Source organism: Brienomyrus brachyistius, chromosome 15 (assembly GCF_023856365.1).
Source record: "Brienomyrus brachyistius isolate T26 chromosome 15, BBRACH_0.4, whole genome shotgun sequence".
Lineage (NCBI taxonomy): Eukaryota > Metazoa > Chordata > Actinopteri > Osteoglossiformes > Mormyridae > Brienomyrus > Brienomyrus brachyistius.
Genome location: NC_064547.1, coordinates 20,693,449 through 20,720,689, shown reverse-complemented (window position 1 = coordinate 20,720,689; position 27,241 = coordinate 20,693,449). Strand labels below are relative to the sequence as shown.

General features: G+C 42.8%; 1 protein-coding gene across 1 annotated transcript in view; it reads right to left on the bottom strand.

Moving 5' to 3' along the window:
- dok6 (docking protein 6) overlaps positions 1 to 24,950 on the bottom strand; it is a 45,808-nt gene extending 20,858 nt beyond the window's left edge. Inside the window, exons 1-2 of the mRNA XM_048976936.1 lie at positions 24,770 to 24,950; positions 10,157 to 10,264 (exon numbers count right to left, since the gene is read on the bottom strand). Of these exons, the coding sequence (XP_048832893.1) occupies positions 10,157 to 10,264; positions 24,770 to 24,835 (174 nt within the window). The 5' untranslated portion in view covers positions 24,836 to 24,950. The remainder of the gene's footprint in view (positions 1 to 10,156; positions 10,265 to 24,769) is intronic.
- Between the last annotated feature and the right edge of the window lie 2,291 nt (positions 24,951 to 27,241).

Below are 27,241 nucleotides of genomic sequence, written 5' to 3'. Positions count from 1 at the left end.
TCTAACCCTATATGCATGGGTGTGAGTGCAGTCTGGGCTGGCAGAACAATTAGCATGCAGTGCTGCCATTGAGAGCCAGTGCAGAGTAAATACATCCTACCTCTGCAGTGAGGCTCCCACCATCCCTAATTAATTTAACATTTATTTACATAAAGAAGCAAAGTCAATCAATCCTCTGCTCAATAAATAAGTGAATAATGAGCAGCACAGCTATGACACTTACACCGTGTCTTTCAAGTTTACCAAGGTGGGGACTCCATGCACATAGCATGATGTGTCTGAAAGATAATACCACCTTTCTCCACAGTGCTTCGAACACAGCCCAGTTTAATACGAGTAAATATTAATATGGTTGCATTCCTCTTCTGTAAGAAGTTTATATCCTGAAACCAAAATAAGCTCAACATTATGATAATGTTATTATGTTAAATTGTATTTGCATATGTCTGTATATGGTTAGAGTTGACTATTTATAATTCCTTGTAATAAAATCTGAAAGTGAAGTAAAGCATCACAGAGGATGTGAAAACTCCACCTGTAGCTATAAGCCCGGGAGCTTCAAACTGCTTTACACATCATCTGTCTGCTCAGACACAGACGGCTCAGGTGTTTACTGGAGCTGCATCAGTCTGGTGACATAAAAACACTGCGCCAAAGGAACAGCCAGCAGTGCAGACATAACAAACACCCACACAGTGGCCAACAGCTCAGGTCCCGCTTGGAGCTGTAGTTACTTTCTCACAATGCCCTCATGGACTTCAGTTATTTCAGGTACCTGCTCACAATGCCCTCAGGAGTGGCAATCATTTCATGTACCTGCCTGCAATACCCTCATGGGTTGCAGTTATTTCAGGTACCTGCTCACAATGCCTTCAGGGGTCGCAGTCATTTCAGGTACCTGCTCACAATGGCTGCAGGTATCGTAGTCATTTCTGGCACCTGCTCACAATGGCTGCAGGTATCGCAGTCATTTCTGGTACCTGCTCACAATGGCTGCAGGTATCGCAGTCATTTCTGGTACCTGCTCACAATGGCTGCAGGTATCGCAGTCATTTCTGGTACCTGCTCACAATGGCTGCAAGTATCGCAGTCATTTCTGGTACCTGCTCACAATACCCTCATAGGTTGCAGTAATTTCACGTACCTGCTCACAATGCCCTCATGGGTTGTAGTCATTTGAGGTACCTGCTTACAAAGCCCTCTAGGGTTGCAGTCATTTCAGGTACTCGCTCACAATGCCCTCAAGGGTTGCAATCATTTCAAGTACCTGCTCATAAAGCTCCCATAGGCTGCAGTCATTTCAGGTACCTTCCCAGACAGTACTACAGCACTCAGTAACCTATTGCAATATATTTAAAAAATGCACATGTTTGGTTAGTGGGTCACATTGCTGCTTTACACCACCAGGGTTTTGGGTTTAAATCCTGCCTCTACTCTGTATGCATGCAGTTTGCATCTCCACACAGTCTGCCTCCTGCAATCTGCAGATAGGCTAATCAGTGCCTGCTATATGTGTGTGTCTTGCACTACTGTGACTGGTATTGCTTCCAAGGTGTGCCCAGTGCTGCTTGGGATGGGATCCAAACCCCCTCACAGCCTAGGAGAGCACAGAAAGCCACCAGCAGACAAAGCTATCTGCAAACCCAGCTTCAGCTTTGTGTCATATTGCTGTAAAACACATGCTTTTGTTGTAATTAAGGTTGTTGTAATTAATTTATGCTAGAATTGTAGTGTGGTTTCTGGAAATGTTCCAAGCAGGCCCCTTTGCTGTCAATCCTTATTGGCTGCTGTAAGTAACAGTCTGGGGGGAGCCCTGTGTCATGCCCTGCACAGCCTGGATCCCCACCACTGAATACGATCCACCTTGTCTTAGGTACAGCATTAACTTTGCAAGGCTTGTTGAATCCAGTGTGTCTGTCCATTACCTCCAGACACAAAGGCTATTGACACACACCTGAGCTAAGAAGACTAGGCTAAAAAGCCCAAAGGGCAGGCTTCACTTTTACAGTGAACATTATTCAATTATGTTAAGGCTTCTTATTGTTCTGAAAACACTTAATTCTTAAAACAGTCACAGATAAACTGGGTTTACGAAGAATGCGCCACTGCAACGTGCATGTAAATGCAACTGCTGGCTTAAACCCAATCTAGCTGCAGGAGTATTTAAATATTTTAAAAAAATATTTGGAGTAAATCCAACCCAGCAAAAATGATCTACTGTAATAGCAGAGTGACTGTCCCCCGTGCCAAACTCCGGGGTGGGGATGCAATATCACACCATCAGCAGGAACCTGAGGCGGCGACGGCCTCGATCCTGTCTCTCGGATTTCGCCTAATGATAATGTCAATGGCGGCCTTTTGTGAAGGTTCCATGAATGCACAAACAAATGCTCCCTGACAAACAGTCGCTTTCAGCCGCTGTACCGGGGGCCCCTCTTCTACCGCACCAGCGGTCAGACTTTGATCATGGCATTGTGGGGGGAGGGGGCTGCATGGGGTTTGTTCCTCCCCCGGGGCAGCACGTGGTGAACGAATGAGATCGCCGCTCTGGTAATGGGCACGCCTTTGGCGGCAGGGGCTTCTGAGAAGACAGCCAATGAACTGGAGCAGTTCTGGCACCATCCAAGCATAAAGTATAGCTTAATTGATGTCTGTCCCGTAAAAAAGAAAATGGCCTCACAGAATAGGGGTCACCAGGTCAAACCAATCCCAGACCGCCCAAGGCCCGTGGACTCGGGAGCTGGCCCACAGCATGCCAACTAGAACCAGCGCCAGAGTCCAATCCGGGCAATGATCCATGACACCTCATGTGGAAGAATGTGGATGAATACCTCACCCTGCGTGATGTGTATTTATTAACCGAGTAGGACACTTTACTCACTGAAACATTATCTTTGTCTCGCAAAGGCTGAATGGTCGTTTTCATGTGGGGGGGGGGGGGATTAGTCGTGCATCATTCATCCGATCCTCTGCATCCCAAAGCCCGGAGTTTGATCAAATGGTTTTTATTCAGAGGGACAGATTAGTGTCACCAAACTTTATATAAATGCCCAAAAACAGATGTTAAATCCTTCCACAGTGATACTAAACATCCCATAAAATTTTCATGAGACATTTCGACGCAAGGTCTCACATCCTTCGATGCAGGACTAACCTAACAACCAGTCGACCGGCAAATAAATCAGAGTGTCTGCACAGATAGTGATTTGCTCGACAGCCTTTTCCGCTAAGTAGACTCATGTGCACGTCACTGAAGAAACCTTCTTTACCTAACTGTGTGTGGGAATGAGAGACGATGTCATTAATCTCTATGGCGATCCAAAAAGGATGTGGAATGACTGCATTAATCTCCAGAGCTGACCAATAAGGATGAGGCAGCACAAGAATCAGGCTTAGCTAAGCTTCCTCTGGTGTCAGTTGGAGATACAGAGAGTGGTGCCTAAATACCAAACCCAGGGGTAGCTGCAGAGAAATATCATTGTTTGTCCGTAGTACAGCAAAAATCTGCAAAAACTTTACAAAGTCAGTATGTGCAATGAGTTCCCAGTTAGAGCGATATTGTAAAAGTTCATGTTTTAAAACTTCCTGCTTTGTGGTTTTGTGCCATTAACGCTGGGTTTCGCAGAGCATTGACATGATTAATGGGCCTTTCACCGACGATAGAGTTCACAACATTCTCACAGACCTGTGTTGCGAACATCATTCCCATTAATTTATGTTTCACTTACTTCTGCTTTTTAATATAATCAGTTCATTATTCATATAATTTTATGCTTCATAATTTTACTGCGCCACTATTTAAGCCCAATGAGCTCAATATATTACACTGTGACATGACTCTGTAATGACTATACATATCATTTCTGCACAATTTTGAAAATTACAGTAAAATTTAGCATTCCACATACATTGATTTTCAGAAATCAAAATACAATTATTTTATAATGTATCATAATTGAAATGAAGTATAATTTCCATAAAACAAGAAAGCCTATTCACGCCTACTTATAGCTTATGCGAGTTTTACTTACACAAAAATGTTGAGGGCAGAGCGAAAAATGATTGGTTCAGAGAGACAACAATCAGATGTCTTGGACCCACCTCCTCTAGTTGCTTGGATCCACCTCGTCAACAATCCGATTGGTTCTCTCTCTCTCTGAACCAATAATTTTTCATTCTGCCCTCAGAACATTTTTGTGCAAGTAGAATTTACATGAACCTGTCTGTACATATAGTTCCGTTAGAACCTAAAACAGAATGAATGCCTGCATTTGTTAAAAATGAACAAAAGGTTTCGTTGTGTTTTTTTGCGTGTCTTGGTAGATTATCGGCAGACTTTCTCTACTATAATGAGTCCTACTTCAAATCTTTACCGAGGGCTGAAAACTTGAAGGAGGATACTGGAGATGACCTCATGTGTGAAATGGGAAGCCTCCCGAAGGAGCCTGTTAAACATCGAGCAGGTCTGCATGGAGCAGCAGTCCTGTGGCCTCATCTTACTCCACTTCTGAGTGAAGGTTTTTCAATAATAAAAAAACACCTTAAATAGAACTGCTGCACCACAAGGCAAAAGCACAGAAGAAAGGGTGAGAGGCTCTGCGGAGCGGACATGACTGCTCCGTGCCGCCTTTGATATCGGCCTCCTCGTGTGACCATTCATGAGGTGCCCAGAAGAAACATTCTGCCGGGATTCAGGCAGCGAAACAACAAAATAGGGGGGGAAATGGATGTGACCAGATGATTAATGAAAACAAACACAGTATAACATTGAGCAGAATGATGTTTATATGCTCAGAACATTCTAATGCAAGTGTATCATGTTCATATTGTTCTGGAAAGGCCAGTGGCTGCCGAAATCAAAAAAATTATCCAGTGACTCAACAGAATTAAACTCAAAGAAGCAGTTCAGATTTCTGTATAATTTCATATACTGAGGGAATGTTAAATCGCCATCCAGAAAACGAAGTGCATAAGATCTCCTGAACTTACCAAAGCACCAACCCCAAGTTGAAAAATGTGAGACAGTAACAATAACACCATGAAGAAGATATATAGTGACACCAGGGTGTAGTAATATATATGATGTATATAAAGCATGGAAATCACAATAGCACTGTCTATATTTCACTGACAAATCTTCTGCAACATCACACAAAATATGAAAGGTGCACCGATCCCACTTTCTCAATGCTGATATGATCCCGATACCTAAACAGAGCGTATCGGCTGATATGAGTATCGGCTGATATTATATGAGTGATATGAGTAGTAAAAAAAAATGTTTATGCCAAAAAAGCTTTAATTAGGCCACTAGAAACATAGATTATGTACTGTCACACCTTGTTTATACATCTTGTTTTAAGCGTTTCTGAAGTCGCACTGTCTCCGAAATGCCTTACGCATTTTTTTACATTACGCGACAAACAAAAACAACTCGCGTCACCAGTTCACAACTTGACTCTGGGCGTACGTTTTTCCTCCGGCCTATATGACGTGTTCGTGAAACATTACGTCAAAACAGCCAATTACCAGCGACTTTAGATCTCTATACAAGTATGCTGCGTGCTTATTAGCTCATATACATGCTGAGATTTAATGCTTGGGTATCGGAATTTGGCACCGAAAGAAAATGATTTTTTTCGATCTTATAGGATTGGAGAATATATATTGGTTTGATTTATACTGTAGAATTATTATCATTATCATTATCATTATTATTAGTATAACATACACCAGTGCATAGTATGAAGTCCTATTTCATACACACCAGTAGCACAAGGCACCAGGTAAAATAAGCATTCTGGATGAGATGCCAGTCCATCGCAGGGCGCGCACACACACACACACACACACACACACACAGAATTGCACACTATAAGAACTTAAGATATGGCAGGTTGTCTAAGAGCCAGGGAAGGCTGGGGCTCGGAGGTCCTTTCAGCATATCAGTGAGCACTGCCTGAAGGCCTCACCACATTTCAATGGCCGACTGTTAAGAATACAAATTTCAAGGAGAAATTATTTTAAAATGCCTCGCAATCTCAGTGGTCAGTGGTACAAACGACTGGACCTTATCTTACAGCAGGCTCGGGGCTGCTCCAACATCACCCAAAAGAGATTTTTATGCAAAACGATCCACTGAAGCAAAAGTATGGAACAGTGTACAGTATGTCTGTTTACTGCTTTTAACAAACTAACCATACAGGTGGATATTTCATCAATCCCGAGATGAAATAGCCAAATATATAGTGTATCTCAGGAGAATACCTAAACTAGCCTGATACCACTCCATGTATCCAGCATGCTCTTAGTGTTGCACTTTCTGCTGATTGAATAGTTATCTTATGAGGTTCTTGCTTCGTTATTGCCTACATCTGTAACTGGGCATTCATTGGAAGCTGAGCCTAGCTGCACTTGCGCCTAGTGGACTCTTTGTCTGCACATGTGTTTGAATTGTGCCATATGCCTGACTTGTATGTCACATCGGACATCATTTTCGAGTCTGTTAAAGAAACATTAACCCAAGCCTCACCACCACTGATAAATTCAGCCCAATTAAATGGCTCCCAATACGATACAATGGAGGACGCAAGACATCAAACTCATCAAGGCCTGTCGTTATTCTGTTCTTTAAAATAGCCTGTATTAGTAGTAACCTCGTCTCTGCATGGGCCAAAATGTTCTCGATGTGTATCACTGTCCCAATATCCAGCCTGCTCTTGATGTGAAAAATGCTGTGAGTGGATGGAGACAGAATAAAATGGCATAATTATTAGGAGGAAATTGCATATTTATACAATCATGATGGGAATTATGTATTAGAAATAAATGCAGCTTAAAGAACTGGCTTGGCATCCAAACCAATATAAATCAGAGCTGCCTACAAAGACCTCTGCAGAAAGTGGAAACAGAAAGTGGAAACATGCCCTTTGTCCATCCATTTTCCAGCTGCTTATCCTGGTCATGGTTACCTTCGGCCTACCATAGGGCATACAGCTAGGATAAGGATGCCAGGCCATCACAGGGCATACAGCTAGGGAACACCCCGGTAAGGATGCTATCACGTGGCACACGGCCGGGGAACACCCTGGTAAGGATGTCGGCCTGTCGCACGTCACACACACACGCACAATCACACTCTGAGATGCTAGTTAGTCTTTGGACTACAGGAGGAAACCCACATGATATTGGGACACCGGTGGTGTTTACCACCACTAAAACCACACATTTTCTGGACCTTAAACAGTCATTTCACTGGTGTGGGGGGACAGGGGGCGAAAGTCTTCCAATGCTATACCTGATCGTGCCAGCATGGCGCCTCAGCTAAATCCTGGAGTCTCAGTGTTGTCATGTAATCTTGTAATCTCAGCTTTCTAGCACATACCCAGAATTATTGATTTCATTGTTTTATCCTTGGGGTAAGTGATATTTGGGGCTTTCATTTTATACATTAGGCCATTAAATGGTAATAAAATGACTAAGTACATAATTACAGATAGTCGTCTTTATTACAGCAGCATGTAACAGAATATTAATATGGGCTCACATCTGTCCCACTATATGAACGGAATGCTTTAATAGGGATATGACAGGAACCACCATTCATTGGGGTCCACAGAAAAACAACACTACAGAATTCTTGATATTTGGTTCACCCTAAAAGAATTATTCATGAAATGATGCAATGTTTGAATATGTTTTGTAAACGGAGAATATAATTTTGTTGTTTCCTGATCCTACTGGGATGAGCAGTAGAACCTACATCTTCCTCTATGAGACCAAACTTACTTAAGCCATCCTAAAAGACTGATAGTACCTTAATTTCTTTGCATCAAGGATCTTAAGCATATTATTCTGCTAGAATCATGCAGAAGCTGACCAGAGGGTGTGCAGCTGGGAGCGCATTCATGCAGTTGAAAATGCACAACACAGCGCTAACATGAAGAGACTGTGATACATTAAGGTAGCTGCATTCCTCACAAGCGCAAAGCCAAGGGTGATGTTTATACGCTTGTATGTCAGAATCTGTGAAGGACAGCCCTTAGGTTCATCCATCAGGGATATGTCTCATTAGCACATAGCATGATTATATTACATTATATACTGAAACATCCATCCATCCATTTTCCAAACCGCTTATCCTACTGGGTCGCGGGGGGTCCGGAGCAATGGGCACGAGGCAAGGAACAACCCAGGATGGGGGCCCAGCCCATCGCAGGGCACACTCACACACCATTCACTCACACATGCACACCTATGGGCAATTTAGCAAGTCCAATTAGCCTCAGCATGTTTTTGGACTGTGGGGGGAAACCGGAGTACCCGGAGGAAACCCCACGACGACATGGGGAGAACATGCAAACTCGACACACATGTGACCCAGGCGGAGACTCGAACCCGGGTCCCAGAGGTGTGAGGCAACAGTGCTAACCACTGCCCCACCATGCCACCCCTTACAGTGCTAACCACTGCCCCACCATGCCACCCCTTACAGTGCTAACCACTGCACCACCATGCCGCCCCCCTACACTGAAACAAAGAAAACATTAAAATAAGGCCGCCACTGAACCGTCAGATACACTAACGATGGAAGTAAAGCAGCATGTACGATTTAGCACTATGATTTAGTTACTACGATCTATGCAGCCATATGCAAGAGAAGTTTTATTTATAATAAAGACACTCTTATTCATCCCCCGCCTACCCCATCTTGCTCCCCATGACATACAAATGCCTACATAGATGAGCACAAGCTTGGCAGCCAAGGGCAGCCACCTGCTAGGGTGCCCATGGAGCAGGAGGTTAAGGGCCTAGATCAAGGGCCCCCAGGCATGTGACTATTATGCCAAAGCTGGGCTCAAACCATCCTACTTCTGATCACAGACAGAGGCATGGCCTGCTGGGCCACACACTGGCCCTCCTACCTCGCAATGACAATAAATATAAATAAGTATAAACAGGCTTACAATTTAAACTATAGTAAAGGGCTGGCTAGGATGTTGTGCGTCTGCATACGTGCACCGGTAAGAGGCTTTTACATCCTTTACCGGGACCCGTTTTGGAAAGATCGCCCCACAAAGACAGGAAAGCTGGATGTCGGACGTTGCGTTGGTATCCCCAATAACATGCAACACACATGTGCTTGAGTGTGTTTCTTTTTAGAAACTAATTAATAATACAGACACTCCTCTACTTACAAACTTTCAACTTACAAACTTTCAGACATACGACTGGAGACGACTGCAAGTCCAAATTGTGTTCGTGGGGTTCCCGCAACATCAAATTTTGTTCTGCATGCCATTTTCCTGCCGCGCAGCAGCGTAGCGTGCGTATTCCCAGCTTCCCAGTTCTTTGCACATGCATATCAGTAAGACATGCCTTCTCGAGATAATTTTTGTTTTATGTATCATTAGTAATGTGTTTTAGGGTAAGACAACATGTATTGATACTATCATACTTACTTATGCATGCAGATTTGAGTCCCCACAAAATGATACTGAATTCAAGTCACGCACGGCCATTCGGAACGTATCTCGTTCGTAAGTAGAGGAGCGTCTGTAATTATGACATTGAGAAAACACCGCTGTGATGGTCCATGGTCCACAAAGATGTTCTGTATATTGACTCTTGACTGTGTGGCAATAAACTTGTGATTTTATGCAAAGTGCAAAAATTCCAAGGGACCCCCCCCCCCCCCCCCTCGGTCAGAGGAATATGAAAGCCCCCGGGTGCTTGTTCTTAGTTACTTATGTGAGCATGCATATTAATGGTAGGGGGTCCTTAGTCCTGCTCTGCTCTCATTTATTCCCCACCATCACCACCATATGCTATTCTTCATTGTGCATAAATAAAATAAATATACTAACACAGCAAGACACACAGTGTATGCAGAACATAAAATCCAGGATTGGGCAAGATGAGCTAAACTTCATTATAAGCGTAACTGACATTTGTGGAAACACAGGCAGGTTTTGTATTGGATGTTTTAATTACCGAAATGTCAATCAAGGCAACTGCCAGGGCCAGCGACTCGAGGCTGGATTTTCCCTATATTTTGCCTGCTGATTGAACACAACTTACTCCACAGTAATTACTCTGCCTCCATTCCTCGGGCTCACTGTCGATTTTCACACGCCGCACAATAAAATCCACACACCTTATGGAAACTCCGGAAGTAAGCTGCCTTTTCATCCGGAAATTTCTCCAGTCGCCTCGGCCCTTTACTTGACGCCTTCTTAAATACCAGCCAGCATCTCCTGAAGATCTGTCAAAGGAAATGAAACACATTAAAAACAGATTTACGGTTTTTGATGTTCTACTGAATCTATACTTTGAAGGCAAATTACAGACACTTAATAAGGGGATGATGACAGTTCCCTGACTGTGGTATGATCCTACAAAGTTCAGTAATATAAAGCATATATATAAAGTATTAGTGTCTCTGTGATCTATATCCTTTTGGACTATAACAGTTTGACTTAATTATGCTTGTAAAATCACAAAAACAACAAGAGAACCAGGAAACATGCAGAAAACATAACATGCCAAAAAGTTCTGGTACTGATGCAGTGGTGATGCAGTGGTGATGCAGTGCAGGAGATCCAGATTAAAACAGAATGGCGATTATCATTCCCTATAGTGCCACAGTTACACTTCCCCACATATGAGCGGGTATCTGCTGGGGCAGACAGGGTTAAGTCCCCTTCACTACGGTTCAGCAGTGGTCTTCACAGAGGACCGATACTGAGCTTTGATGAGCAGGATGGGGGGGAAGTTGGAGATCAGCAACCCTTAAAATATAGCATATAGGAGATATCCTCCAGGAATATCTGGGAATAGCAATAGCGTCCAGGGGTCAGCATTCCCCGTCACCCACGGTGCACGTTAACCTCAAATACCTAAAAGGTTCCTACAACTGAAAGGTATTTGTGCAAAAGATCAGACAATATGGGACCTGTTTTACAATTTCAAATAAATGGTAGTTTTGAATTTGCTAGAAATAGGGCACATATAGCCACCAAGGCAGGGCCTCCATGACGCCGCAGAGAGTTACCGTCTGCTCTTAAAGATTGGCCGAAACCCGCATTTGCTGCTCCCAGCTTTAAATCCCAAACCTGATTATCACTTGCATAAGTAGGTTTCAGCCACTACAAGAGTAATTTATCTTCATGATGGGCTTCTCCAGGAAGAGCCGATTCTATTTCAGTTTCCTGTTCTCCCACTGTCCTAACCATATATTGATTCAAAAATAATAAATATACAGCAGGAAGGACTTTTGTCTGGTCCTGCCTTGCCCAACCCAACACTTTATCAGTTTAAAGGTGCTGCCGGGCAGCAGGCCACTCCAAAGGCAGCAGTACTGGGGCGAGGACAGATGCTCTCACAGTGCAAAAATCGTTGGAGGTTCCTCCAACGAGGAAACTGATCTCACCTAGACCAGCTCTTCAGGACCAAATGGGGGCTTATTTTTAAACAGGACCCTCTGGGGGCTCTGAAGCCATAACAGCAGCAAACCCAACCCTCTGTTTCTGCATTTTGAGCATATTTTAATAGCCAACTTTGATTCATTCTTAATACAAACCACCCACTTTAAGCACTAAAGCAAAAGAGTGATTAAGGAATTATCAATATGGAAATAGCGTGCAAGGAACATATATATATACAATGCTGACATCTCAGGAGTATAAAATGACCCCCCCACGCACACACATACTTTGAAATTCTGGTTTTTGAAAAAAAAAAAAAAAAAAACCACCACAAGCTGCACAACCCCCCCTTAAAGGGCATACTTAGAATTTAACTCCCAAAGACAAGCTTCCAACAGGCAATCTCCATTTCTCTAGTGTGCATTCACTGCAGAGACCTTTATCCTGGAACCATTTCTACGGACGCAGCGGCAGGTTACAGGGTGTTGATTAAACAAGCCGAAATGAACCAACACTGAAATCCAATTACTACATGGTGAAAAAACTGTGATTTTACAGAGCTGAAAACACTGCAATAAGCACACAGTACTATGCTTGTGACAGTGACTCCAACGCAGTGTCGTCCCTGGCGATGGAGTGACTCCAGCACAGGGTGCCCCGGTAATGGAAAGTACAGTCAAGTACTATTTAAAAAACAGATTATTTCTCTTTCTAAAGCTCTTGAGGAATCATATTAAATGACAGAGAAATGTGTTGGATGACGGGGCTAAGCTACGCCCAGTGACACATCTGACTCACTGCATAAATATTCTTTCAAAAATTAAAAACAAATGGAATTGCGCCTACGTCTTGCGCCAAGCTACAATAATGCAAAGGTCATAATTTTTATTGCGATGTTAAAGGAACAAAAAAAAAATTTTTACTCTTGACTTTTTGGTGATAATCTTATTTTTTCCTTATGCATGGAAATATGCATGAAAATATGCACTAGTTTCACTTCATTGAAAAAAAATACCTAGATTATCATGCTTCTGCCAGTATCAATGAAAATTCCCTGCAGCTCCCAGCTTCAGTAACCTACTGGAACGTAATGTGTCCCGATGTATCCCTTGCCTGAAAAAACATGTGTGAAATGTGTCATTTGGAATTAAATTCGAAAGGCCAATGTGACACCGACGCAGAAAGTCACGTCCTGTGACCCTAGTGACCTCAAGTGACGTCTGCTGCCGTAAATGTCGCTTGGACGTTTCGCCAATGTCTGTGCGCCGCTGATCTAAAGTGATGTGGAAGCACTACAATGTCAGATGGGCAAAGGCAGAAATATAAGCATCGGCTTAAGCACACCGTTTTTCATTGAAGGCATATATACATTCATCCATCCATACAGCTAACAGAGTTTATATGGTGCACAGTGTCACAATGATGAGTAAATGATCTCTATGGTGTGTAGGTGCATAGAGAAACATCAGGGATTTTGGTTTGCTGATGTTTCTGCTTTATGTCTGTGTCCGGTCCCTCCCCCCCCCCCAGAGATATCAAACCCACTAAAATCAATAATCGGATGTGGTCACAGGAAGCAAATCTAGAAAATTTCAAAGTATTCCCAGACACTTCTGCTTTCCACTGAAGGGCCCTTTGAAGTGCCCCCCTAGTCACAAAGGTCGGCCTAATGGGGTCTCCCTCCGTCTGCAGTCCCGGGTTCCTCACGGCGGGTCTGAGCGCCCGAGGTGGAGACAATGGCTGCTGTAGAGAGGAATTTTAGATGCTGATTAACGAACAGAATGTTCTCCTCCGTAACAGTCTGGATTATTATGAATCATAGCATAATGGTCCTTCCGACGGGTGGGAATCAGTCGTGTGAACAAAGATGATTCCCACAATGCAAAGCAGGCCCACTCAGCACAGAGCAAAAACAAGCAGAGCAAGTTCATTAATGAAACAAGCAGATTTGTTTCCAGGATTTAAACGACTGATTTGTTGATGGAGTAAAGTTTACTTGACATTGGCAATCAATGAAAGTGAGGTGGGGTGGAGACTAGGGCAGGGCGATATGGACCAAAAACCATATCTTTGTATTTTTAGAATAGCAGAATAGCGTTACATGATATACATCTTGGTATTATCTATGAAGTGAGCTACATATTCAGCTGTAAGTTAACAGGAAGTAATACCTTTTCTATTAAAACTCTTTAATCGAACCCTAATTTTAATACAGAACCAATGAAATGAAATGTAGCTTAATAATTTGTATGAGAACAGGTACAGTGGAAGGCTTATGTTCACATATCCCATCTTGTTCTCCATTTCTACAGCATTTTTCAGGGAGTTAAGGATCTTGTTCATGAGTCTAACAGAGATGCGGTTATTCTTACAAGCACGAATTCAAACTGGTGCCCTTCCAATCAAGGGGCTTTTTGCTAAAAATCCTTCTACACTCTTTCTTATTTTTTGCTAAGGCATAAGAGGAATGTATGAAGAATAAAATTATACAAATACAAGCAGCCCTCAAAAGTGAGATGCAGCCTTGAACTGTGTTTATCAGATTCAGAGAGCTGGGAATCAGGATCTGGGAAGATGTATGATGTCTCTGCTACTGAGACAAACTCTGCAGGGATGGAACTGCTGACGTGTCATCATCGAAATGCAGTTTGTGTCAGATACACAGCTGCGGGTCACCGGCCGCTAGGGGTGGTCCCATAGGTTCTCCCTAACAGAGGGGTATCCCTGCAGATTAAGAGCGAGGCCGCAGTCCGCCCAGCAGAGGTGAGGATATCACTGATCCCCAGGGGTGAAGGTGGGGGGTCGCATGACAGAGAGGGACTGCCTGAAGTCCCTGAAGATTGTGAACGAGGCTGTGGTCTGTCCAGCAAAAGATGGGACCCCCCACCCTTGGTGGTATCCTATCAGCTTACCCTGATGCGGGGGGGGGGGCTACAACTAGTCAATATAAATCTGATTTAATGGTGCCTCTTTATATTATTATATGCAGTACCTGGAATACGCACCACACAAGACCGATGAATGAGGATGTAACTCTCTAACCATCACAAATTCACAAACTGGACAGTATTACTCCACTGACATTTCCAACAAGTCGGCAGCACACGGACAAACAAATTTTGAAGCAGCTGATGAACAATAAAAAGTCATAAGAAAAAAAAAATGCATTTAATTACTCAAAGGCGAATGCCACCTGACAACGACAGCAGGCACCTGAAACAATCTGAAAAAGCAGTCTTTGGAAAAACTCTGGATGAAGGAGCCCTTAAAAACACAAGAACATATTTATCAGGCAAAGGCAGACCAACCAAACCCCTCTTTACTTTCAAACAGCCCTAACCCTTCAGTGTGAAGCAGTACCCACCACCCCAAAGCTGGTCACAGGCTAGCAGAGCTCACAGCCATCTAAACAGATCATGCGGCTTATTAATCTAGTTCAATTACACAACAATTAGAGCCTTGATCTTGCATGAAGAGGGGGCACATTAACTAGCAATGCAGACAGTGGAATGGCAGATGTGGGGCTCATGGATTAATTAGTAATGCTCTTCTGCCGCTTTACTTTCTCCATTAAAACCACAGCATCGCTGTGATTATTCAGAATCTTATTAGAAACTTAATCTAAACCTATTAGAGACTTATTAAATATTAAATATGAAATTCTCTCATACTAAAGATAAGTACTCAAGGGAGCACTGATTCTGGTGATTCGGCACCATTTTAAATGAAGAAAATCATTGCCTACAGTAGTTACAGTGATTACTTATCTCGACATCCTGGATGTGCAGTAAAACAGAGGTTCTTTTCATACACGTGCATAAGGGGCAGTTAGAGCTGCTGCAATATTCATGAATACAGTGTCTTTTCAATTGCTCCAGCAGTCACAAATGCTAGCCGGGATGTAATCTCACAGTGGCCCAAAGGGTGACCATTCCGACTTTCAGCATATTTTAGGCCTCACAGCCTGATGCGTTTCACCCCTTCTGACAATCTGCTGCTGACGCCACCTCACGGCAACTCTTCCCCGGGCTGTAAAGCCTTCCCCTCTATTTAATCGCGGACACTGGGTGCATTTCCTTATCTGGGCCATTCCAGGCTCCATCTAAGATGCAGCAGCAGCAGCTCCGACACGAGTAATCACAGCATCGCTCCTCGGCTCACTCCACACGCGTGGCTGAGGATTTTCATAAAACATTCACAGAGCCACCCGTCTCACTCCAAACCGCATGAGAGCAGCTCAAGGCAGCACGGATCACATGCGGATCACAGGGCCTGCGATTCCGCACCAGCACCCCAGCCACAGGCCACGTTCACCTCCTCTCCTTCTATATGAAGACGTCGGAGCTCTTGGAGATGCCAGACGCCGCCCATGTATGAGTGAGGAAGAGAAGAGGAAGAGGGAGAGAGAGGAGGAGGTCCATCTCTTGGCAGAAGAAAGGCGGCCGGCACAATTCCATGAAGGCTACAGCTGGTGACCTCACACGTCCAGGGCACTCCCACTTAGGTGTCCTTCACGCAACAAGCACGCCTACTCCAAGTCCATGCCAACACGCTCTGCTGGCAAGGGCTCAACATCACTTCTAAAAGCCCGTTAAACGCAGACCACGTAAAAAGAAGTCCACGAGATGTGATGAAAGGCATGACAGTGTTCTGTCATTTTGGAGGAAGCTACTTTAATCAGCCATAAACCAGCCACCTATATTTGGATGGCCAGAGATCCATCACTGTGCAATACAGAGCCTGGGAGGTATAAAACATGTCTGAAAATGTCTAAAATGTTAGATGGAAAATAGATCTGTCCCTAAACTTCAGCTGCATCTATAAATGCAATGCAGTTTGACAATAGAAAACTACAGGTTAACTAACCAATTAGAGTTTGAAATTTGGCTGATGACATTTCAGTTGATTAAAACAGTCGCATGAATCATGTGGAAGCCGTGGGCAGCCAGTGTGATGCATGACCATCATGCCTCATGGCGGGTCTCTTCTGACAGATGTTTTGCCTGTGGGGGAGTTCGTAAGGACCTGAGGTGTTGACGCTTCGTCTCTCCATACCAGCCGTGTCATGGGAGAAGGAGAGACGTTTCACTTAAGGCTGTCTCTGCCCGCTTTCCACAGAGATTGTGTTTACAAACAGATAAGAGATGACGGTTTGTATTGATCTCGACCACGGCAGAGGGACCCCAGTCAGCATGTCTGTCACAGAACATGCTTTGCTTCTGCAGGGAAACTCACTCTATAAAGGCTGAACTTGGGAATGTAGCTGGAAATGTGAGTATCGATCGTTTTACTGCATCTAGCCAGCCTTGCTACCAGGGTGCATGATAAACACACAGCAAAACAACAAACTTTGTAATTGAATGTATACCAGTATGACAAGCAAACTTCTCAGCTCAGCATATGGTTTAACACGGAATATAAATCCTATTCTAGATTTTATACTGAAAATTGGGGCAGGTCACTCCAGCACAATTAAATTCCCAATCCCCAATTAAATGCATGATCTCACATGAATACATCGAAGATACCAAAACGGAAAAAGGTTTGGTAACGCTTCACATTAACGGCACCTTCATAATGCTTTTATATCGCATTCATAAAATGTTCAGTGCACCTTCATAATGTATTCATTAAGTATTAAGTATTCATACTTCATTCATAAACATCATGCATGTACACCTTAACATCCTTAATGTAAAGCGTTACCAGAAGTTTTACACTAGGGTCACATTTCAATTAAATCCCTGACATACTTCACTGCTGCCCATGGAAGGTTACAGCAGAGAAAACTGGCAAATCGTATACACTTTCCAAAGAGCGTCCGTGTGCTCTGCAGAATTGTGCTTCTACTGCAGAGGATGGCATTTCTTCCATCCATCCTTCCATTTTCTGTAACCACTGGTCCTTTTCAGGGTCATCCAAAGCCTAGAACGGAGAATGCGGGGTGGAAGGAAGGGAACGACCCAAGATGGTGTGCCAACCCATCTCAGTGCACGCACACATACCACTCTCTGACACACGCACACCTACGGGAAATTTGGTAACGCCAATCAACCTCAGCATCCTTTTGGACTGTGGGGGGGAAACCAGAGTACAGTACCTGGAAGAGACCCACACCGACACTGGGAGAACATGCAAACTCCATACACGGAACCCTGGTGGAGACCTGAACCCAGGTCCCAGAGGTGTAAGGCAACAGAACACTGCACCACCACCAAATCTTTCATAATAAATGACAATAAAAGCCAAACATTTTGCATTATTATAATTCTGTCATATCAATAAGTTCGTCACATCATTTGCTCAGAAAACATTTTGCGACAAAAACAGAGATTAAAGCACTTTTTCATGATCCCTGATTTTCTGAATAAATAATCCTCAGTCCTGTCAGCACATCACATGGAGTTTCAGTGAGCACCAATGCCACTCCTGTCTGTCGAGGTCTTCAGTAAAGAAACAGCGGAGCAGCTAGGAGCTGCAGGAGGGGGAGGCCAGCTTGTGTTAGTCACCGATCAGCGTTCACAGATCTGCTTCATGCGCAACATTAACACAGCAATACTTTCAGATACAGAAGTATAGAATTGTTCAAAGAAAAGGGGAAAAAAGGGTGCAGAAACTAGATTTTTGCATGGAAAAGACGGTGCTAATTTCAGAGATGTCCACAATGGTGACCTATTTACCGCTGAATTGCAGCCGAGCCACTCAGCCACCCTCTGCTGTCTCCAGTAAGTATTTTATTTTATTATGGGATGCTGCCAGGATGGGTACAGTACTGCACACAGTTAGCTCAGCAGTGCACTGTACCCTGGTCCATTCCTGAGTAGACACTAACTCCTGAGGACACTTTAAAAGGATTTTGACTCTGCAGCTGTCTTCAGCTTACACAGCCTCGATACCCGAGTTTTTATTACATAATTTCCGCACATGAGGGGAGAGTCCATCGCTTCCCAGGAAGGCAGCACCAAGACCTACTGGTGGCACGATTCCAGCCCTGCTCGATACTAGGGGGGGGGGAATGAAAGCGAATTTCACTCTAGGGTGGTGATCCTGCAGCGGTGGTGTGGTGCTGCAGGGCTCCAAAGAGGATCCACGCCCTGAAACACGCCTGACAAGAGACATGACCCTGTCACACCATCACGCAGCTGGACCGAGATCCACCGCCAAAAGAGGGAAGGTCACAGGCGTGCTGAGATCAGAGCTGGAAGAGCAAGCTAAAAAGCCCCTGCTGTAAAAATAACCTAGATAGAATTACTGTCCTGCTCTGTAGCCATAACCTAAATGTATTCATAAAGTGGCTATGCTGCATGCATATGTACACTGCAATAACTTACGGTCTAGTAAAATCACAATGCTGCCACTTGGGTCTGAAACGGCTTCCTCCAATAAAAAGGACAAAGAGATACATCTCAGCCTGTGTAACATTTTTGCATTAATTTAATGAATGGAAAAACTTTGTGAAGATTATTCACCAGCACAAAAAAAATGGGAAGCTTTTCCCATTTTTCCAGATGTCTGGAACAGATGTTCCGGATGGATTTAGAGGTGAATCGCACCCCCCTCCCCCCACCCCCCATCGGATCCAGCATGGCATCCTGGCACACGCGGTAAAACTCTAGCAGCATGCGATGAAGCCACACCTTAACTGGACTTCAAATCTCGCAATTTAGCAGCAGGGGGCAAGCTGCATGCCAGGCTGCCCGGCCAGGGGCTCCTCTCCCCAAATCAACAGCAGCGCAGCCTCTCAATGGCTGCAGGAAACCTGCACCCTCCACTTACACTGCACTAAACCTCGCACACGAAAGCAGCAAGGATGCTTTACTTTTCATTGATACAACCCCCCATTTAAAATGATCGTTTTAAACTGCGTGTAGGATATAAATAATAAAGGGTCCTTTTGAACGGGATGAAACAAAGCAAAAAAGGCCTTTTGCCCAAAACCGAAAAGTGCTGAGGACTAGAGAAGCGATGCTGTGGTTTCTTGAGGATTAATCTAATTCATTCCGTGAGGATTAACTTAAACTTTCTCTACTATATAGAGTCTGTAGAGTGCACGTTAATCCATGGAAAGTCTATGACAATGGAAGAAAAGCTTCTTTTTGTAGTGTCAGCAGAGGCAACACCCACAAAACAAGAGCCACGGGATCGATGGCATATTGCAAAAATGAACATAATGGCACAGAAGAGCACGGAAGCTCAGGGAACAGCTTCAGGATCCAGCACGTCCTCCAGGTCACGTTTCCAAATCAATTTCATCCTCATGGACAATGCAAACAGCTGATGTATTTGTCCCCCGTTTAAAGTAAAAGCTTTTCTGATAATTAAGAACAGCAGAAATCAATGATTTAAAATGTTCAGCTGTGAACTGGGGCAAGATTAATTCCTGCAAGCTGCTGTATAACTGGAAAACATTTTTCACTGAGAATAATATTTGTAATATTGTTCCCGTACGCTCGGAAGAACAATTTATCAGCATCAGCAGGAGATCTCAGTGGGAATTCATCTGATTAAATAAAAACTGAATATTTCCTTCACAACGGCTATATAAAAACATATGAAATATTGTTTGCTACATTAAAAACACTATGAAATAAAGCATATGTGGGCTAAAGTGCCATTTGTAGAAATGACTTGGAAGATATATTAAACAAGGCACATACTTCTTTGATTTAAGACTGTTAATGGGAAAAAAACATGTCAAGTAAACAAGGATGAGAAGATTTATACTAAACACTATTCTCACAGACTTATGGTACAATTTAAACATTATATACCTCAAATTTATATATTAAATACATCAAATCAGTCAGCTTCGAACTGCTCTTGGTCACATTGTGGGTGACTTTAAAGCATTTGTTTCTTCTAATGGGTCAGTGACAAACAATATGATCGTAATTTTGTTTGTCAACTTTCCTGCATTCCAAATGAACAGAACCATATATCACTGAAAGTCACCATACTCCTGTACAGGATAAGCAGTTATGGAAGATGGATGGATGGATGGTTAAATCACCTAAAGCCTCTCCATGTTGGCCAGATGAATAAAACTACCCCCCATGTTTCTCACAAAACTGCTACCCAAACATCCTTTTTGAGTATTATGCTGCAGTTCAATTTCCTGCTAATTACTTCTTAAAACCTCGAGCAGTGAAAATTTCAGAAATTCGTTCAGGCATTTCAGAGAGTTAAATGTTGCCACTATTGATGTTGGCGGCCGGGGGACACAGTAAATGTGAAACAGTCCCACACGCACACAATACCTCTTTGTTCACTACTCATCTCTGCCATATTTATTTACAGTTTGCTGGCACCAAAAAACACTCATCATTATAACACATTCTCAATGTACAATCCCCAGCAGGCGATGGACGCCTCCCCCCAACTATACACAGAGGAAAGCTGGTAATGCTCAATCAGCAGTTATTAACTTATCCCCAAAAAAATATGTGAGATGAGGTACCTCTGATCTCAGCAGTCAAGTCAGCATACGGTACTCACAAAAAATACAAAGTTAGAAACCTCAATGACACACATATAAGGACGAATAGTGTAATAAAACTTCAATGTAGCCTCTGATCCATGACTTTAATACTATTGCAGATGATTTTACAGTCAGATATGGGTTACTGCCATGCGGGTGAGTACCAGTGACGGCAGAGCAAAGTCACGTGACGCAAAGAGAAACAGGGAGAGAGAGATGTGACAGAGAGAGAGATTTGTGCTTCCACATAAAAACACTTAAAAACACATTTGCCATCTCTTAAAATATGGAAGCACCGATGAGTGCTAGGGGTTAAGTGTGGACCAACACGTCTCTCTTCGCTGCAAGATGATTGATCTTGAACCACAGAGTGACCTTCTTTACTCATAAAATTCACGGAATGCAAGTGCACTGTGCTGCTAAAAGAAAAAAAAATGAAAAAAATATACTAGAGATACAACGAGATACAAACATTTTAAGTTACGAACAGCCGTTTGGAACGTAAGTCGTTATTCAACATCATCTTAAGGGTATTAAGAACTAGGATGCGGGGAATACGCACGCTACGCTGCTGTGCGGTGGGAGTAGCGACCAGAGTCATACTAGGCAGAATTGGCGCGTACAAAAAAAAAATATGCTGCAAACAGGAAACAGGAGCCCAATGAACACAATTTGGACTTACAGTCCTCTTCGTTCGTATGTCTGAAAGTTCGTAAGTCCAAAGTTCGTAAGTAAAGGAGCATTTGTATTATAATTCTGAACCTTGAAACAACATGTTCCTATTTAAGTAAACAACTGCTTGTTTCCACCTGAACTGCACATGTGTTTACATACTTTATGTTACTGTCTACTGATTGAGTAATAGGGTAGCGGGCCTAATACTACCTAATCCTCAGTCCGTTTTGAGGATAAAATAAACATAATCAATCATATACCAGTCATTAATACATGGCACCATAAGTAAGAGACCCATTACTATTAGTATTTTACATAAAAGCGTCATCAAAGCACAGAAATCACAAGCAAGACAGGAAAGACGCATTTTCAACCACTCCTGTAACCTCATCCTATCTACTGTCATAATCATCAGACAGCCAAAGACTTTGATATAAACAGCTTGGAGATAAACTCTGAGATAAGCATCTAACAATCAGCAAATCTGATGCACAATACAAGGAACCCAGGAACTTCACAAACTCACGGAATGCTTTAAAGAACAGGCTTCATTTTATCAGCCTTTTTTGGTCCATTTCGGTCCATTTCTAGGGTCACTGGCCTTGCAATCTGAGTAATTACCTTAAAGATTTTTGGATGAGCTGATTTCAGCAGCCACTCATTAAGAAAGAATGAATCGCAAAAACATTGCATCAGTCCATGAAGGCAGAACTCTCATTCCCCCCTCTCTGTTCTCGTTCTCCCCAGTAATTTGCTGTAATACACTGAATCTCAAAAATGATGTGGCCCCGCTTGTTTCTGTGGATTCAGGCAGAGCTCATGATTAGCTGAGGATTTCCTGCTTGCATTGCTCTTTTCCTGTGGCAGTATACATGTAACTGTGGAACACTTGCTTAAACATGGGATACATCATTTCTATTCAAAATCAATAAATGATTATGTCACAAAGACATTGAATTTCACACAAATTTACTTTTAAAAATGTAAGACTTAAATGAATTAAAAAAACAATGCAAATACTGTAAAAACACCATCAAGTACAGAGCCCAAATACTACTTTCAATCTGACACTGGAATTTAAATAAAAACAAAGCAATTACTAGATAAAATATATATATTGACATGAAGTAATAGCTAAGACCTTTAATGCTCTCAGAACCTTCTAGAAGAACATATTAATAACACAGGATAACTTTTCAGGCACATGCATTTTTCCATGTATAATACAGCGAGTCAGCAGATAAACAGGCTGTTTTCAGCTGTCTTCTACAAACGATTATGAAATAGGAACAAATCACTGGCAAACACCACACAACACTGGAGGCAACAAGGGCTTGAAAACACCTACTCTGTTTACAACACCCCCAGCAAATGTTAAGCGATTGCTTTTTTCTTATCAAAAATATTGCTAATAGGAAGGCAGTTGGCTTGTTCTGTGTGGTTCTGCTGCTAGGGTTTATAGACCAGCGTCTTGTTCGACAAGATAACCGACCGAGTGAGGCTAAGGCATTCATCTGCACAGCCATTACAGTACATTATAGTACAGTGTGTGTGTCTGTGTGTGTGTGTGGGGGGTCTCTATAACTAAAACTTTTACACTCAAATTAGATCTGAACACTGACTTCAAATGAATTCTGGCTCGTCCAGGTAAGCAACAATCTCCAGAAATAAAACCTGTGTTCACTTGACAGTGCAAGAGCACGACATTTAAACACCCGTGCACAAGCCACCAGCAAATCACAAGTGCCTGTTTTTACACAGGCATTATTGTGTTTAGGAGGCTGGCATCATCAATTTGCACAAAAGAATTTGGCACGGTGAGAAGCAGAGCACCTCCTCCCTTCGAAAACAATTCAATGTGGCGGATGCTGCTTGCGGCTCCCCGGTTCGCCAATGTGCTGCACTCTGCTACTCACAACCTCAGGCCATTAAAACATCTCCACACAACATGAACACCCTGCATCGACAGCTGGGCTTCGGCCTCATAAAGTTTCTAGAAAGTGCGCTCGGAAATTGGTTTCCTCATTTTCCCAAGGATAAATCAGGCATCATGCTCCAGTACGGAAAACACACACACTTCATTTACTGCTGCCATTTTGGGGACCCGCCATTCACGGGCATAACCTCAATTCTAACTTAGACCTCCAAATCCTAAGATAAAACTAACAAAACAAGACTTTTGGCTATTTTTTATTGCCTTCGTGGGTTTTTATATATTGAGGTTAATATTGTGGGGAGTCTGGGAACCTGAAACACCCTAACCCTAATCCCACAAGCTAAAAAATAACAGGTTTTACTATACAAATACAAACCCACAGACACTGTCACACACTCACACACACAAACACACACACAGAAACACATACAAATACAGACACACACGGCAACACCTGACTATGCTCACTCACCTTGTCTCCTTCTAAAGCAGACTTTAGAAGGTGCATTTAGGTGAAGATGTCAGCATTCTCACAGCCTCCTATAAATATCATTACCCTGAATTCACAATCTGTGGGTGATTTACTGCCGACCCTCAGAATAAACCTGGACTAAACACCGATCATGGCCAGAGGATCTCCTGTGGAGGATCATATCGGGAGCATTAAGACTGGAGGATCGCAGATGGAGGATTATGCCTGGAGGATCTCCAATAGAGGATCACAGCTGGAGGATCTCCTATGGAGGATCACGGGCGATGGATGAAGGTTGGACTCGGCCGTATACTTCCCACGGTAAATTATCACCCATATAACTCGAAAATGAACTGTTTCAAATTATAATTTTTAATAACTTTAGACCACAAAATAAGCATAAACGTTCGCAAGCTGCTTAAAAGTTCTTAACATCATAGTTAAAAGACACCAAGCTGCCCAATGTACTAATGTAACTGTCGCAATACTGTATATAAAAATGTGAAGCTATTTTCTTTTGCTAATTCACACCTACAGCAAACACTGTTGATATGCTGGCAATTTCTTAAATAGTGTAGCAAGTATAAAGTAACAATAAGTTCTAAGCCAGACTTTTTATATACATTTTCCTTTGAAACGCACGGCCAGGCTCCGTCCTGTCAGACACCGTCCAGTCGCGCTTCGACCTGTCACGCTCAGTCCTGTGGCGCGCCGTCCAGTCACGCTCCCTCCTGTCAATCACTGCACAGTCGCGTGCCCAGTGCCGGTGAGTCGTCACTTACCCCCAGCTTCCTGCTCCGGATCCTCACGTATCCCTGCTTCACGATGTCGTTGAAGTTGGAGGCCATGTCCGGCACCTCCCTGCCTGCCGCCGCAAGCCGCCTGCCTGGAGGTGCGTGCCCACACACAAAGCCGCTCCGACTTCAGCCTTGCCTCGGACCTCAGGACCAGCTCCGACGGCCCGTCCCATCCGAGTGTAGGGGAAGCCAGTCCTTCAGCCTATTTAAAGCGATGCTTCCTGGACAAAACCATCCTGCGCTAAGCGCAGGGGGGAAGAATCTCAAAGCCAATACTCGAACAGCTTCGGCTTAATTCTTGGGCTGACAACCTGAAATTTTAAAGCATATTAGCTCGTAACACAGAGACTGTAATGCCTAGGGCTAGAGAGAGGCTCTGCAAAAGAGATTCATTTTCTTCTCATTTTGATCAAATTCCACATCCATATGTTTCACGTTTAATGTGTCTTTAAACTCGTTTTTTAAATATTTTTAAAATATGTCTGATTCCTTAAGGTTGCCATGTAACTGCATAATAAAAGTTGTGTATACATGTTTATCCTTGTGTGTGTGTGTGTGTGTGTGTGTTTTATCATTACCATATATATTATGCATATATATACACATAACCACCCATCCATCTTCCAGCCATTTATCTAGTACAAGGTCAAGAGAGGCCGTCAACCCTGGAGGTGTGAGGCAGCAGCAATGCCCCACTTTGCCACCCTTATGTATAATTCAGCTTTCTTTTTTTTGCCACTTTATGTTACATTAAAAACATAGACAGCTGTCAGATGGGAAAACGGCACTGAAATTGTCTCTTGTTCCACCTCAAGGCAAAACATCAGTCCTCATTACCAAAAACATTTACTGGTGGGCTGTCATTCTCCGAACAAATCCGAACTGCTTTAAAAATACTTTTGTATGTGCTTCGCTCTGATGTGCCAGATTAAAGTAATTTAAAAATGCAAGTGTGCCACATGGTTGGCCCCAATGAATATGAATAAATGCAAGATTAATGTATAATCAGCTTGACTTAAGGTACTTAAAAGTTGTGATTTCCTGTGCTCACGACCCTGTTGTGGGGATACATCAGCGGGGATAATACCTTTAAGATCATGTATGTCTACAGCAAAGTGCTATCACATTAGTCTGATGCAAGCCACTCACTGCGCATCCCAATGCATTGTGGTCATGTAACTAGATGGGGATTTCATGTGAAAGTAGGTTATCTTCCTCTTATTGTTACCCTGCACTCTTATGAGTTTGTAACCATAGGGTATGTCTTTGTCTGGGAGCTTGTTAGAGACTTTATCTTATTGCTCTGTCCTGCTCGCATTACCGCCTTTGTGTCAGTTTCTGGCTTTTAAAATCTCTGCTGATTCACGATTCTGCTTTGCTTCATGTCTGCAGTTTTTATCGCCATTGTTGTCTTGGCCGCGACTCTCCTGTTGTCTGACACACTTTCTGCAAATTGTGTTTATTACGATCTGTCCGGCTATTTACCTTTTGAAATGTGTCAGCCTCTTCACCCGAGTTGATTTGCTGATTCCTGAATGCAACGCACCGATTCCTGTAAAGGAAAATGAAATGCATGTCTTATTACCTGACTTCCTATAGCCACAAGCTGTGGGGTGAATGGTTTTGCGAAATCTGCTTTATGCATTTCCCAATACAGCAAGTATTTTACTGTAAGCGATATAAACAAACTTCAATAAGCTCCATTGTTAAAATTGATTCTTTGTGCATATTTTTAGGTCAGTCTGACAGGCTAAAGCAGCATTTCACTCATATTCATTCGTTGTCATCGTAGGTCACATAATCTTCAGTATGGACACATATTACGGAAATAAGCCTGGTCATTTCAGACCTCATCTTTTAGAGAAATGTAAAAGTGCTTCTATTGACTTTACTTTCATAATTTATCTTTGCTTGGTTACAGCGTGAAACTTGAACTTGATTATGTTTATCGCTGAAAACTCATTTGAAACTGCTCAATATAAACTGAATTCGGGCCATAACAGCCTTGTACAATAAGTGATGCAATCAATTTTTGCATACCTACCTACCAAATTTGCTTACATAATAGTTTTGTCAGCTGAGTTTTTGTTTTGAGTTATTGCAAACTGTCGTTTGTGTTGGATGGACCAGTCTGCACAAGAAAACAAAAATGAAATGTCAAAGCTGTCCTTGCAGTTTTGTATATGTAGTTTTATGAGATTTTAAGGTAACACTTCACTTGAGGGGGCACAAGTAACCTAGTAACTCAATTACTACTCAATAATGAGTCATAGTCAAAGTCAGCAATTGCATGAAAAACGTGAATGTTTGATTAATGGTGAATGAACATAGATCAATATGCAGACAGATCAGTTTATGATTAATTAATACTTTAAGTGAGAGTGTATTACATTATTTGTGCTCCCTCAAGTAAAATGTTACCAATTTTAATTTATGTTTTAAATTAAATTTCTATTG